The sequence below is a fragment of the Sander lucioperca genome, chromosome 1, assembly GCF_008315115.2.
Source record: "Sander lucioperca isolate FBNREF2018 chromosome 1, SLUC_FBN_1.2, whole genome shotgun sequence".
Classification (NCBI taxonomy): domain Eukaryota; kingdom Metazoa; phylum Chordata; class Actinopteri; order Perciformes; family Percidae; genus Sander; species Sander lucioperca.
Window position 1 is genome coordinate 53,740,259 of NC_050173.1, and position 13,459 is coordinate 53,753,717.

At 40.5% G+C, this 13,459-nt stretch overlaps 1 protein-coding gene and 2 long non-coding RNA genes across 3 annotated transcripts in view; 1 reads left to right on the plus strand and 2 right to left on the minus strand.

The window, feature by feature from the left end:
• Nucleotides 1–13,459, minus strand: part of LOC116036565 — a 36,412-nt gene that overhangs the window by 571 nt on the left and 22,382 nt on the right. The window lies entirely within an intron of this gene.
• LOC116036562 (caspase-3-like) lies at nt 40–11,653 on the plus strand. Its single transcript, XM_031280126.2, has 7 exons — nt 40–163; nt 2,504–2,569; nt 3,411–3,574; nt 4,586–4,714; nt 7,921–8,096; nt 10,158–10,272; nt 11,001–11,653. Exons 2-7 carry the CDS (start codon nt 2,508–2,510, stop codon nt 11,237–11,239), a joined length of 885 nt encoding a protein of 294 aa, XP_031135986.1. The 5' UTR covers nt 40–163; nt 2,504–2,507; the 3' UTR covers nt 11,240–11,653.
• LOC116036566 lies at nt 6,109–7,894 on the minus strand. The gene is made up of 3 exons (XR_004101644.2): nt 7,723–7,894; nt 7,686–7,687; nt 6,109–6,213 (listed from the first exon to the last, which is right to left on the minus strand). It is a non-coding gene; the product is annotated as an uncharacterized LOC116036566 (long non-coding RNA).

The window sequence follows — 13,459 nt, forward strand, 5'->3', positions numbered from 1 at the left end:
TCGCCAGCCCACACAGTGAGTAGCGTTCCTGATTGGCTAAGAGTTTCATGCCTGTACTTCGAACGAACAATTTGACATTTCCTTGTAATGATTGGGAATGGTATTATTGATGGTAAGGACGTGGACTTGATAACACCTATTTTACCACCATCCCACAAAAGAGGTACGTTTATTTTGGAAGAAAAATATATTTTTTCAATTATTCACATATGATTTTGACAAGGCACGACTTATATTTGAGTGTCCTTCCCTGGTAACTTAACCGACTTCAGGTAGCTATGGTTAAGGTTAACGAGGTAAAGTTAGCACCTGAAATACATCTTTAGTTGACGTTTAGTAAAGCTGGAGGCTATTGTGAACTCACTCGTTCAAAACTTGGCTAGCTAATGCAGGTGGCCAAAATCCCATATGCACATATGACACATGCACTAACAAACGTTTCGTGTGTGTCTTCAACTCGCAACGTTAACGTTATTCGTTGGTCATTTTTCGCTGTGGTTAATTTCATGTGTAAATTAACGTAATTAAAGTTGGCTAGTAACAGTTTCGCGTTGCTTCCTGAATGAGACATGGCTACATCTTGCAGGAGCGTACTTTTATTACATCAACCGTTGAACTAGTATTCCCACAGTCCTGTTTTACAGAAAACGGTATTTGTTAACTAGCTACATTTGACAGGTGGATAATGTAAAGTTAATATATATAATTCCATATGAATAAAGTCATATTCGCTTTTTACTGCCCTACTTCTGATAACAGAGCTGTAACGTTAAAGTTCCTGTCGATGGAGTTTCGTTTTGACAGTATTGCATCCTTTCTCTCGAACACTGTTTAAGCCTATTATAATATAACTTATTTATAATGATACATTCAATATATTTGGTATAATACATCCCCACTAACACAGAACGTTTAGGGAACGTTCTCTAAAGGTTACAACGGTAGGGGAACGTTCTCTAAAGGTTACAACGGTAGGGGAACGTTAGGGGAACGTTCTCTAAAGGTTACAACGTTAGGGGAACGTTCCCTAAAGGTTGCTGCAACGGTAGTCGAATGTTCTCTAAAGGTTCCGGGAACGGTCGATGTAACCAAAAATTAACGTTCCCTAAACGTCAGGAAAACTTTCCATGGGAACCAAAAACTAACCTTCAGGGAACGTTCCCGCAACCAAAAACGAACGTTCTGGGAACCAAAAATTGTTACCTGGGATGGTGTATTCCTAAATGAATATTAATTAAATATAGGTAGCTTGCCTCTCCACCCACCTAACCACAATAAACTAGACTAACCACAATGTCAACAACTTCCTCGTTGTGGTCAGTTTGAACTAACCATCAGGGCTTTGCTCTGTGTGGTTTCGGGTTTAAAGTCTGATTAAAACGACTCTATAGCGTCCTGTATAACCTAAACATACAAACAAACAACAAAAATCCCATAAACGTTACTCTCAGGGAGTTTCTGCTATCCAGTAAGAAAAAGAGTGAGTGGACCTATGTTTTTATTTTTAGATATAATATTTTAACGGAAATCATACAGTATAGGCCTACATCTAGGGTTAGGGTTAGTTCACCCAAATTGCAAAGGAACAAATTTAACAGATTTTTCTCAGCTATCTCCCAGGGTCTCTGAAATACCTGCTGCCTCCCTCAATGGGGGTTAAATGAAATTGAATTTCAGCTGCCTCACTGTCAAACATGTTCATTGGAATTACTATCTAGCTACCAAAGAAGAAATGCCTGTGTGGGAGGAAACCTGTTGAACGCCAGCTCTGTGACAAAATACCAGTTAGTCAATTTTCGTGTTATTATTTTCTGTGACAAAAAATAAATAAAACCAAATCTAAGGGAACCATGTCAATATACAGTACATGTAATGGGTTGTTGTTAACCTATATGTATATGTCTTATCAGTTTTTCTAAACTCCTAAACATCAATCCAGTATGGTTGCCTTAGTTGTCATTGTTATTTGCTAGAAAGATAAAGAGTTTCATTCCAGCCTTCAGCAGTACTTGAACAAATCAAATGAATATAGTAGGGCTGCTGATTATTGAAGAAACTAGAAAATGTTCACATTTACGGAGCTGGAATCAAATAAGTTTTTACTTTTTTTAATAAAAATTACTCAAACTGATCAAATCGGTTATCAAAATAGTTGGCGATTAATTTGATAGTTTGATTAATCTTTGCAGCTCCATAATATAGTATAAAAACTAAGTTAACAAAGCGTACGTATGAACCCATTCAATCGTCCTCAAGTGGCTTTTGCTGATATGAATTGATCATATGATTTGTTTGAAATGGCATTGATAGTAATTGGATGAGCCCTGCACATACTTTGACAGAGTGCAAGATACTGAATACCAGGAACTGGAAGAGAAAGATAGATGCCAATCGAGAAACAAGTGTTGGGTTTTTTTTTTTTATCTTGGTAGTTGTTTCTACTTTCACCAAATGGAGGTCCTATATTTTCTGATCACTGCCTTGTATGCATCCATTCCTGTAGGAACATGGACGTGACGCAGAGTGATGGGGACACAGTGGACGCCTTGAAATTGTTTTCAAAGAAAAGGTAATAATTATTGTACACTGATGACTACATCTGACTACCCATATATTATAGATGTACCTAATCCTGTATGCTCGGTCTATTGAAAATAAGGTCAATTTTAACAGTCTCATGTCACTCCTTTTTCAGTGTTTTACACACCTGTAATCTGGAGAAAACATAATTCTTCTGGACCTGCAGGGTTGTCCGAGGTCAGGGGGCGTGTTGCCTACGGTAGATGCTAGATCAGATCTGCTAGACGTGTCGACATCAAAGGACATGCCTAGTGGCCCGCCTTATTCTGCCTCTGATTGGCTTACCCTGGTATTCTTACCCTAACCAATCCCCACTCCCCATGCCTAAACCTAACTATCGACCACTCTAGCAGTACCGACTTTGACCTCAGAAAATCCGACTTCCGAGTACAAATAGAACCGTTATGAGCGACAGCTTTCAGCTGCAAGGCTTCCGGGAAGGCTGCTCTTGTGTATCCTCGCTCATAGCTCCTCAGAGATCCCTCCTCAATGCCCGCTCCTCACTGCAGAAATAATAGCTTTGAGACGGCCTTCACAAAGGAAGGCCCCGAATAACTTCCGGGTTCAGCTGAGGAGCAAAGAGCGAGAAGCTATCAAATAAGGAAAGTGAGATCCAGCCAATGTCTGCACACTCCCACATAATCGGGCTGAAAGCAGCCGTGTGGGTGGACAGGTCCATGGCTGTGCAGTCGCACGGCACAGACTGTGGTTAAGCAAGTTTAGATTCCACTGAGCTGTCAGCGTGTTAAAACTCGTTTGAGTGTGACGGTGCTAAACAAGGTTTGTGTGTGTGTGTGTGTGTGTGTGTGTGTGTGTGTGAGAATTGTCAGGTCAGATGCAGAGCCCGCAGGCAGTAGTAAGACTGCTGAGGAATTGGACTCTGTCCCCCGCAGCAGTAAAACAGCAGGTTCTGACCCTTACCGCTACAAGATGGACTATCCCTGCATCGGAACCTGTCTGATTATCAACAATAAGAACTTCCACAGAAGCACAGGTAAGTACACACATTTAACAAGTGTCTCACACACGCACACACACACACACACACACACACACACACACACACACACACACACACTTCTTTAATTACACAGTCACTTGCACAAATGTTCTGTAAATTTAATAACAGACAACAAACAAGTCTCGTGTGTGTCAATGTGTCATCCCCATTTTACTAACAATGTGTGATTTATACAGCAATTGGGACCCACCCCCATGTGTGTCCCCCCCTAAAAGTAACATTAAAACCACACTTCAAATAATTGTGTAAAAAGTTAAACAATACAAATGCACACAGGGGAACAACAGAAGTCTGGTGGGACTCGTGCTTCTCTTAATACATCCATGAATTGCGTCAGTAAAGTTTTTTTTTCGCTTTAAACATCAGATAAAGTGATTCTTTTCTCTAATACAGGTTATGCTAAGTCATTAATAAATTAGTCATGACAAAAAAAATTATGTATTTTTTCATGAGTCCACTGTGTTAGCTAGCAGTTATAAAGTTACTTAGCTTGTTTGGTAGCTTGATGGATAGTTAATTAGCTAATGTTAGCTTGCTTATTCCACCCACAGTGCTTTCACTGGTTACCAAAAAACAAGCCTAACAAAGTTGTCACTCATCTGGCGAGAGTGTTGTGCTTTTCTACGCTGTGACAAGAGTGTGTGAATGAAACATTAAGTTGTTAAACTTTACTATTTAAGTGGCTGGCTGGCTAGTTGGTTAGCTTGCTCGCTAGGAGGCTCAGTTCTCAGTTCAGCATAATCTGTATTAGAGAAAAGAGTCACTTCATCCGATGTTTAAAGTGAATAAAATAGCCTTGCCAGCCTACTTACTACTAGAGTCGCACAACTACACATATCCTCTACAAGTACAACTGTGGCTGTATTATTTGTGTCCCCTTCAATAATTGCTCTTATCTTCATCTATTAGATGAAATTTACGCCCATGATTGTAGCTGCCGACTACTGCATTCCTACCTGTGTGTTTGTGTGTGTCTCTCTCCAGGGATGAGTGCTCGGAACGGGACGGATGTAGATGCTGCTACTGCTATTAAGACCTTCTCTGAGCTGGGTTATAAGATCAGTGTGAACACTGATCAGACCGTGGAGGAGATGAAACAGCTGTTGTCTAGTGGTAATAGAAACTACAGTTTTTTTATTTATTTAGAGTGCTCATATTATGCTCATTTTCAGGTTAATAATTGTATTTAGAGGTTGTACCAGAATAGGTTTATGTGGTTTAATTTTCTACGCTTTTTCTAAGCTACAGAGTGAGGCATCTCACTTCTGTTCCATCTTTGTTGGGAGTCACACATGCGCAGTAGCTAGGTACGGACTACCAGCTAGTCAGTTGCAGAGTATGAGGGTGTGTCACGCTAGCAGCTAGGCGAGCATAATAACCAAGGGGGTAAGCCAACCTCCGCAAAGCATACCTACTATGGAGCCATTTTGATGTTAACAAGCCATCACCTCCCGTTAGCATCCCATTGACTGCCATTCATTTTGGCGTCACTTTGACAGCGAATAACTTTTCATCTGAAGCGTTTAAAGACTCTCTTTATCCATTGTTTATTTCTAAAGAAACACGACAATGTATAAAAGGCTCCATTACCTTGTACCTCATGTTATGGCTCCGTAGCAGACGTTTTTGTAAAAAAAGGCTAACGTTTGTGTCATAACCACGCGACTTACTGTCGCACAGTAGAGGAATTACCGTACAGTACAGGAGAAGCTCGCAGACAGTTTGGACTTACATTAGCTGTTTAAGTTTAATTACTAATGTTAACTAGCATTTTAGTTAGCAATAATTAGCCTGTGTCCATGTTATCTCCTTACATATACTTACGTTCTCCGTCTCTGCAAGATTGGGAATGATTGAGATTTCTCTTGGCACAGCTACCAGAAAACTTTTAACTTTCAGACAGATTGCTCACGTCACATCTGCGTCGTCTCTCTCAGTTGGAGGCTGCTCAGTAACGCTCAGCACTCATCGGAAAAGTGCTTCTAATATCCTTCACTGGTCTCCATGGAAGTCTACGGGGTCACATTGTCCATTCATTTTACTGTCTATGATAACGTGTCACAAAGTCACGAACGCTTGTCACGGAATTAAAGGCTGGACTACAATAGAGCTGTTTGGAGCAGTTTGTGAACAGTGTTTTCTGTTGAAGATGGTAAGTCACTTTGGGATAGACTTTTGGCTTTTTCACTTTGTAATCCTATAACGTGCACAAAAAAGATATTTAACACTATAAAGGAAAGGGAAAAAGCCAAAAATTATATGAGCACTTTAAAGTTTAAAGAAAAAGAATGCTTCCCATCCTCTCACACTGCCATGTACAATCAATTTGTCGACTTATTGGAACAGCAAATTGCTGCATTTCAGAATCAGATTTATTGCCAAAGTGAGTTACACTTACAAAGAATTTACCATGGTAGTTGGTGCATACATAAGCAGACAAACCTACATTAATATGAAATAAACAATAAATACAGAAATGGATACAAAATAGCTGTTCAACAGCTGTTTATATAGACTGCATTGCCACAGGAGCATGCAGCAACCACTAGATGGCAGCGTCTGAGTGTGGCTACTCTTTAATTCCCAAACACACTTATTACTGTAACTCTACACTGTATGCAAAATTATTAGGCAAGTGAGTATTTTGATCTTATTGTCATTTTCATGCATATTTTCCAATTCCAAGCTATATAAACTTGAATGCTAATTTGATTTAAGCATTATCAGGTGATGTGTATTTGTGTAATGAGGGAGGGTGTGGCCAACACCCTATATCAAGGTGTGCATAATTATTAGGCAGCTTCTTTACCTCAGACAAAATGGGCAAAAAAAAAGAGATTTAACAGACTCTGAAAAGTCCAAAATTGTAAAATGCCTTTCAGAGAGATGCAGCACTCTTGAAGTAGCAAAGATATTGAGGCGTGATCACCGAACAATCAAACTGTTTTGTTGCAAATAGTCAACAGGGTCGCAAGAAACGTCTGTAGAAAAAAAGACGCAGATTTACTGCTAGAGACTTGAGAAGAATTAAACGTGAAGTTACCAGGAACCCATTAACCTCCAGTGCCGCCATATTCCAGAAATGCAACCTACCTGGAGTGTCCAGAAGTACAAGGTGTTCAGTGCTCAGAGACATGGCCCAGGTAAGAAAGGCTGAAACACGACCGCCATTTAACAAGACTCATAAGTTGAAACGTCAAGAATGGGCCAAGAAATGTCTGAAGACAGAATTTTCAAAGTTTTTATGGACAGATGAAATGAGAGTGACTCTTGACGGACCAGATGGATGGGCCCGTGGTTGGATCACTAATGGGCACAGAGCTCCACTTCGAGTCAGATGCCAGCAAGGTGGAGGTGGAGTACTGGTATGGGCTGCTATTATTAAGGATGAGCTAGTTGTACCTTTTCGGGTTGAAGATGGACTTAAATCAACTCCCAAAACTACTGCCAGTTTTTAGAAGATACTTTCTTCAAGCAGTGGTACAGGAAAAACTCTATATCCTTCAAGAAGGCCATGATTTTTATGCAGGACAATGCTCCATCACATGCATCCAAGTACTCCACTGCATGGCTAGCCATTTAAAGATGACAGAATAATGACATGGCCCCCTTCCTCACCTGACCTAAATCCCATTGAGAACTTGTGGGCCCTTCTTAAACGTGAGATTCACAGTGAGGGAAGACCTCTTTGAACAGCATTTGGGATGCTGTGGTTGCTGCTGCACAAAAAGTTGATCATCAACAGATCAAGAAACTAACAGATTCCATGGATGGAAGGCTCGTGACAGTTATTGAAAAGGAGGATGGCTATATTGGTCACTGAATATTTCTTGAAATGTCAGAAGTGTTTATTTGTACATTTTGAGTTTTATTCTTACTCTAAGAAATAAAAAAAAAAAAACAAGTGAGATGGGAAAATTTTAGTTTTTCATTTAGTTGCATAATAATTCTGCACCTAGATATTCTCCTGAGAAAGCCAAAACTCACTCTTCCTTTGTTAAATATTCAGATTTGAGGTTTATTAACATTTCTGATTGACTGAGAGCAATGTATTTGTTACAATACATTAAATCCTCAGGAATACAACTTGCCTAATAATTTTGCACAGTGTACTACTCTACTGTCTTTGGGAACTGTTAAGTAGCCATCCATGCCAGACCTGTATGTTTTGCAGTCTGAGAACTATAACTGCGAGATGCTAAAATATCTGCAATATCTGCACTGTCCTCAATATGATAATAATTCAAATGAGAGGGTATCTGGACTAATGATGTAACTCGTCTTATTTTCTATCTATCCCTGTGTGTGTGTGTCACTAGCATCCAAGGAGGACCACAGTAAGAGTGCATCATTTGCATGTGTGTTGCTAAGTCACGGAGACGAGGGCGTGATATATGGCACCGACGGCTTTGAAAAGTTGGAGAAGCTGACAAAATACTTTAAAGGAGATCGCTGTAAGAGTCTGGTGGGGAAACCCAAGCTCTTCTTCATACAGGTTGGTTAAATATACCCACGTTACCACACACATACACGTGTACTAGTTGAAACTATACCTGTTCATCTTGTGCCATCACTTTCCGGCAATGTGCCTATAATGCTTGTAGACGGAGACGTAGCTAACTAGGACACTGATTTCCAAAATCAAAAGTCAAAAGTCCACCTTTGTCGAGTCCAAGACCAGGACTAGTCGAGACCGAGTAAAGACCAAGTCCAAAGAGGTTCAAGTCCAAGTCAAGACCGAGTCCAAATGAGAGACAGTCAAGATCGTCGAAAGAAATTCTCAAATTAGGCCACATTATTTACTTAAAATATAAAATGGAAATGTTGCCATTATTTAACTTTTTACTTGTCCTGAAGAATTCATAGTACAAACTGCTCGTTGACATTGTGTCTGTGGCCAAAATGCAAATGATTGAAGCCTGATGATTGAGGAATATGATGCAGCCAGGTGTATACTAGAGGGTGACATGGGAATCAATTGTCGCTCCCATCCCATCCCGAGCCCACGAAAATACTCCCGTCACATCCCGATCACGTGACTGCCCCAAAAAAAAAAAAATAAATAAATAAATCCCTGCAAAATCCCGAGAGAAAGACTCCCGAATCCCGTCCCGCTCCCGTTTGGTTCCCTATGTTGTCTAAACAAGTTATCAGACTCTGTTGCCCCCATGTAGCATGTTTTTTGTTTTTTTTCTCAACGTATTTGAGTCTGGAGAGAGACTGGATTATCTTACCTTCTATCCGTTGTCTCCTCGGTCGCTGATTTTTAAAATAGTATCCTGCATTCTCGTTGTTTGCCCACCTTTTTCCACATCTTATTCCATCCACATCATGAATGGACTCGACTCAGCCGACTACTACCTAACTAGTATTAAGCTACACGCTTTTAAACAGTCGGATATCACACAACTTTGTTTCCCCAGGTGGCGTAGCAACAACGCATGAGTTTCAGTTTTGGTGCGAATTCACAGGAATTCAGACGAACCAAAGATAGCGATCTATTACTGAGTTTTGCAGCTGAGTTAACCACACACATTGGCATATTATAGCCTTAATATCCCCTTGTCTCTTTGATTAAATAATGACACTGTGTACTACCAGGTGACCAATCTCAATGCCTGTTCTAGATGGATTTGAACTTAAACCGACACCTGTTTTTTGAACGAGCGCGCTCCATCTATGGTTTTGTTCTGAAGGAGGAAGTTACTTTAGAACAAAAGCATGTAGTGCTGGACTCGGTCGAGACCAACTAGAATATTTGGAGTCCAATGGCCAAGTCCGAGACAAGTCAAATCAAATACCATCACAGTTAAAGCCGTGTGTGGTAGTTTTCTGGCAAACGGCAAAAAATTTAAAAACATAGCCCTCCTCCTGCAGCTCTCTTCTATGAGAATGACTGTTTTCTTTGAAGGCTTTGTGGGTGTGTAAAGCCATTTGAGATGACATACTGTGATTCGAGTTCATGTTTATGAATAAAACGTGTCAACATTGGCAAGCGTTACAGATGCTAATAGTTTAGCCTTCTGGGAACCTTAGCTCTGAGCTTTAGCCTTTTGGCTAAGGTTAGCAAAAGGCAGTTTCTCTCCATCTCTGGAACGTTTCGCTGGTATTGACATATGTTGCATTTATTGTCAGACTCTCTTTTAGACCTAAAGTCTTACTACTTTTTTTGGGGTTGCTTTGCAGTGTATTCAGTTGTTGCCAATGCTAGAATAGCAACTTTTTCTGCAGAATCTTCTATCACTGAATCAGGCTTTCACCATCTGAAGGGATGTGTACATGCACCTGCGTTTTGTAGAACAGCCAATAGGAACGCCCTCGCTCTGAAATGATCTGTGATTGGCCAAAGTCCCCAGTCAGGGACTAGTTTTCTAAAGGCTGGAAACAGAGCCAAGAGGAGATGCAGAAGTCTAGTTATCTGTCAGTCCACTTTAATTACAACATGCTGAAAGATCAGTATGGACTTTTTGCACGATGATGCCAGAAAAAACTGCCTATCCTAGCTTTAATGTGTGTAATGTATGTTATATTTAATCTACCTGGATTTCCTTTTGAGGCGTGCCGTGGGGCGGAGCTGGATAACGGGATTGAGGCCGACAGCGTCGATGCTCAAACATCAGAGAGGATTCCTGTGGAGGCAGACTTCCTGTATGCCTATTCCACCGCTCCAGGTAACACACTGAACAACGGAAGTGGTAGAAAAGACTTTTTGTCCTGGGAATTACTAATTTCTTTAAAGCCCTGGTATTCAGTATGTTTTTAGGGCTGCACGATATAAGGAAAATATGTAATATGCGATAATGTTGTTGAATATTGCGATGACATTATTTGCAATAAAAACGTGTACTCAGTTCTGCCTTTCTGCTTTAAGTATTCTGCTAAAATGCAACATATTGCTTATTGAATTTAAAAAACAATAATAATAATAATTTCCAACATTATTTTATTGGACAAATTAAAAACTGAATTTAACATAAAAAGCACCATTAAAAAGAGAATGACGTCCCCGGCCTTACCAACTTGTTTTAACACTCTGCACTGTACAACTTAGCTCTCCCAAACTGTATGGAGTTCCTGTTGTTTTTATGTTTGAAAAAAAGAAAAATGGACAGCAGAGAAAATGAAACCGATATTGTTCTGACGTAAGTAATGCTGGTATCTACACTGCTGTGCTAAAAGAAAAAAAAGACTTACATTTTAAAGTGCAGTTTTCTACTGATACTCAACTTCAACTAACTCCAAAAAATCTCTGAGTGTCTTTCCGCGATACGTCGCAGCCTTTCACGACGTGTTTATTGAGATACCGATAAAAAAAAAAAAAGATATATTGTGCAGCCCTGGTATGTTTATGATCCATAATGAAATGGTAAGAACACTCGTAACGTGACTCGTCCTGCAGGCTACTACTCATGGAGGAACACGACCAACGGCTCCTGGTTCATGCAGGCGCTGTGCGAGATGTTGACGCGTTTCCGCGGAGAGCTGGAGCTGATGCAGATCATGACCCGCGTCAACCGCAAGGTGGCGCTCCACTTTGAGTCCTCCTCCAACCTGCCGGGATTTAATGGCAAGAAGCAGATCCCGTGCATCGTCTCCATGTTGACCAAAGACTTGTACTTTGCTGATTTCCACCTGTGAAAACTGCTAAGCTGTGGGAAACCGAGTCACAAGTGACTGTGCCGGTATCACTTATTTCACATCCCTCTATTTTACCTTCAAAGCAGCCTGATTTCTGCTCTCTTTTGCCAAACAGTTCATGTAAAACAGGATAACGTTAGTTTTAATGTGACTACCCAAATGTACTGTCAACATTAGAATACCAGTGAGGTTAGGTTCATTTTACTACAACTATACTAAATGGTGTCGGGACCATTTTCAGGGCTGCATTTTCAATAAGCCTGTTTCAGTGATTACACACTTGATTCATTAGCAGAAGGGTGGAAATGTGGACTTCTGTTTTTTTAACTACATAAACATAATACTGTATGTTTGCTACTTAAAACATGTTTGCTTTTTGAATATTTTGAATGCAATAAATGCACAAGCAGAGATGGATCATTATAAAATATCTGGTCATCACATGAAAAAAAGAATATTATGTAGAATATTTCTTTCCTTTTTCAGGTGGTCGTAGGTCTACTGCAGGTGTTGTAGTTTTTTATGTATTACTATATTACCACTGTCATTACCTCTGCACTCAACCTCTGGGCATCTTTTAATAACTTTTATAATAACACATTTGATACAGCCTCTTGACAATCATTATTATATAATTATCATTACATATTTTTTTACATGTATTAGTGTAAGCAAACTCCTAAAAAACATGGAAAATCCATAATAACTAGATAATGATCTCAGATTAGGGGGCAGTTCAATGAGGATTGATGGTTAAAGTCTGTGATTACTGAAACATTGTCGTAGTATGCAATGTCCTGATTGGTAGAAAATGCTTGTAGAAAGAAAGGCCTGTTGTCAGGTAAAAATGTCACTGTCAAAGAGCCTGAAGCGAAAAGTTGTGGAAAACAGCAGCTTTAATGATGAATGGACTGATAAGCAGGCTAGCATTCGTCCTGTATGCCTCATTTGAAATAAGACAGTGCTGTTGCAAAAGAATACAACAGGCAACATCATCAAGAATGAAGAACGCTGACATGATGACGGCATCATTCACGTGCATGTTAAGTAGCCACATGTATCTGTTTTGGTCTTATAATACATCCATAGGTTTACCGCTCCAGCGGAGAGGATGGTTCGTTAAAGGTCCCATTGCACGGAAATTTCACTTTATGAGGTTTTTTAACATTAATATGCGTTCCCCCAGCCTGTCTATGGTCCCCCAGTGGCTAGAAATGGTGATAGGTATAAACCGAGCCCTGGGTATCCTGCTCTGCCTTTGAGAAAATGAAAGCTCAGATGAGCCGATCTGGAATCTTGCTCCTTATGACATCAGAAGGGGAAAGGTTACCCTCCCTTTCTCTGCTTTGCCTGCCCAGAGAATTTGGCCCGCCCATGAGAGAGAGGCATCATGGCTTTCAAACCCACAAAGTGGCAGTTGGTCAAGGCCACACCCCATACCCTCCACTTTGCCCCCCCCCCTCCTCAATAGCTACAGACACAGAAATGGCACATACTAAGGAAAGCTCATTGTGGGACTGGCTCTAGTGGCTGTAATTCTGCACCAAGGCTGAATTTCGGGAAAGAGACTTCAGATACAGTATTAGGGGACCACTAAGGCCTATATAAAAGAGACTTCAGATACAGTATTAGGGGACCACTAAGGCCTATATAAAAGAGACTTCAGATACAGTATTAGGGGACCACTAAGGCCTATATAAAAGAGACTTCAGATACAGTATTAGGGGACCACTAAGGCCTATATAAAAGCATCCAAAGAGCACCATGTCATTGGACCTTTAAGACAGCAGCTACGTTTACAAGAGTTTGTCCAAAGTTTAAGATTTGTTGCAAACTAAGATAAACAGTTAGGCTACAAACTGACATCTTTCATTTTAGCTTAAGTTTGTAAAAACTCGCTATTTGCAGAGTAGAGCTGTGTTTGCACAGCACAGTGGACAGCGCAGACAGAGCAGACTGTTGTCCTCCAGCAATGCTGGAAGAGGACCCGATGTTGCCGCAGCGGCACTAACGTTGCCGTGTCCAGTTTTACGGCAGCAGCGTGAGGACGGTAGCCTGGTCCTACCAGACTCTGGTACATTTCATTTGTACAGAGAGTCTGGCCACTCTCCATTGACAAGTGTTAACTTCCTTGAAGGTGGGTACTCTGTTGAAGTTTAAAACTATTGGATCTGCCCAGAGCCACTCTGGATCTGCCATAACTAATCGCTAACGTTTGGT

What these genes read in the sequence shown, in the direction of transcription:
- LOC116036562 (XM_031280126.2), top strand. Translation starts at nt 2,508, where the DNA reads ATGGACGTGACGCAGAGTGATGGGGACACAGTGGACGCCTTGAAATTG. An exon ending in AAATTGTTTTCAAAGAAAAG is followed by an intron (nt 2,570 to 3,410) that starts GTAATAATTATT and finishes GAGAATTGTCAG; the next exon opens with GTCAGATGCAGAGCCCGCAG. An exon ending in GAAACAGCTGTTGTCTAGTG is followed by an intron (nt 4,715 to 7,920) that starts GTAATAGAAACT and finishes GTGTGTCACTAG; the next exon opens with CATCCAAGGAGGACCACAGT.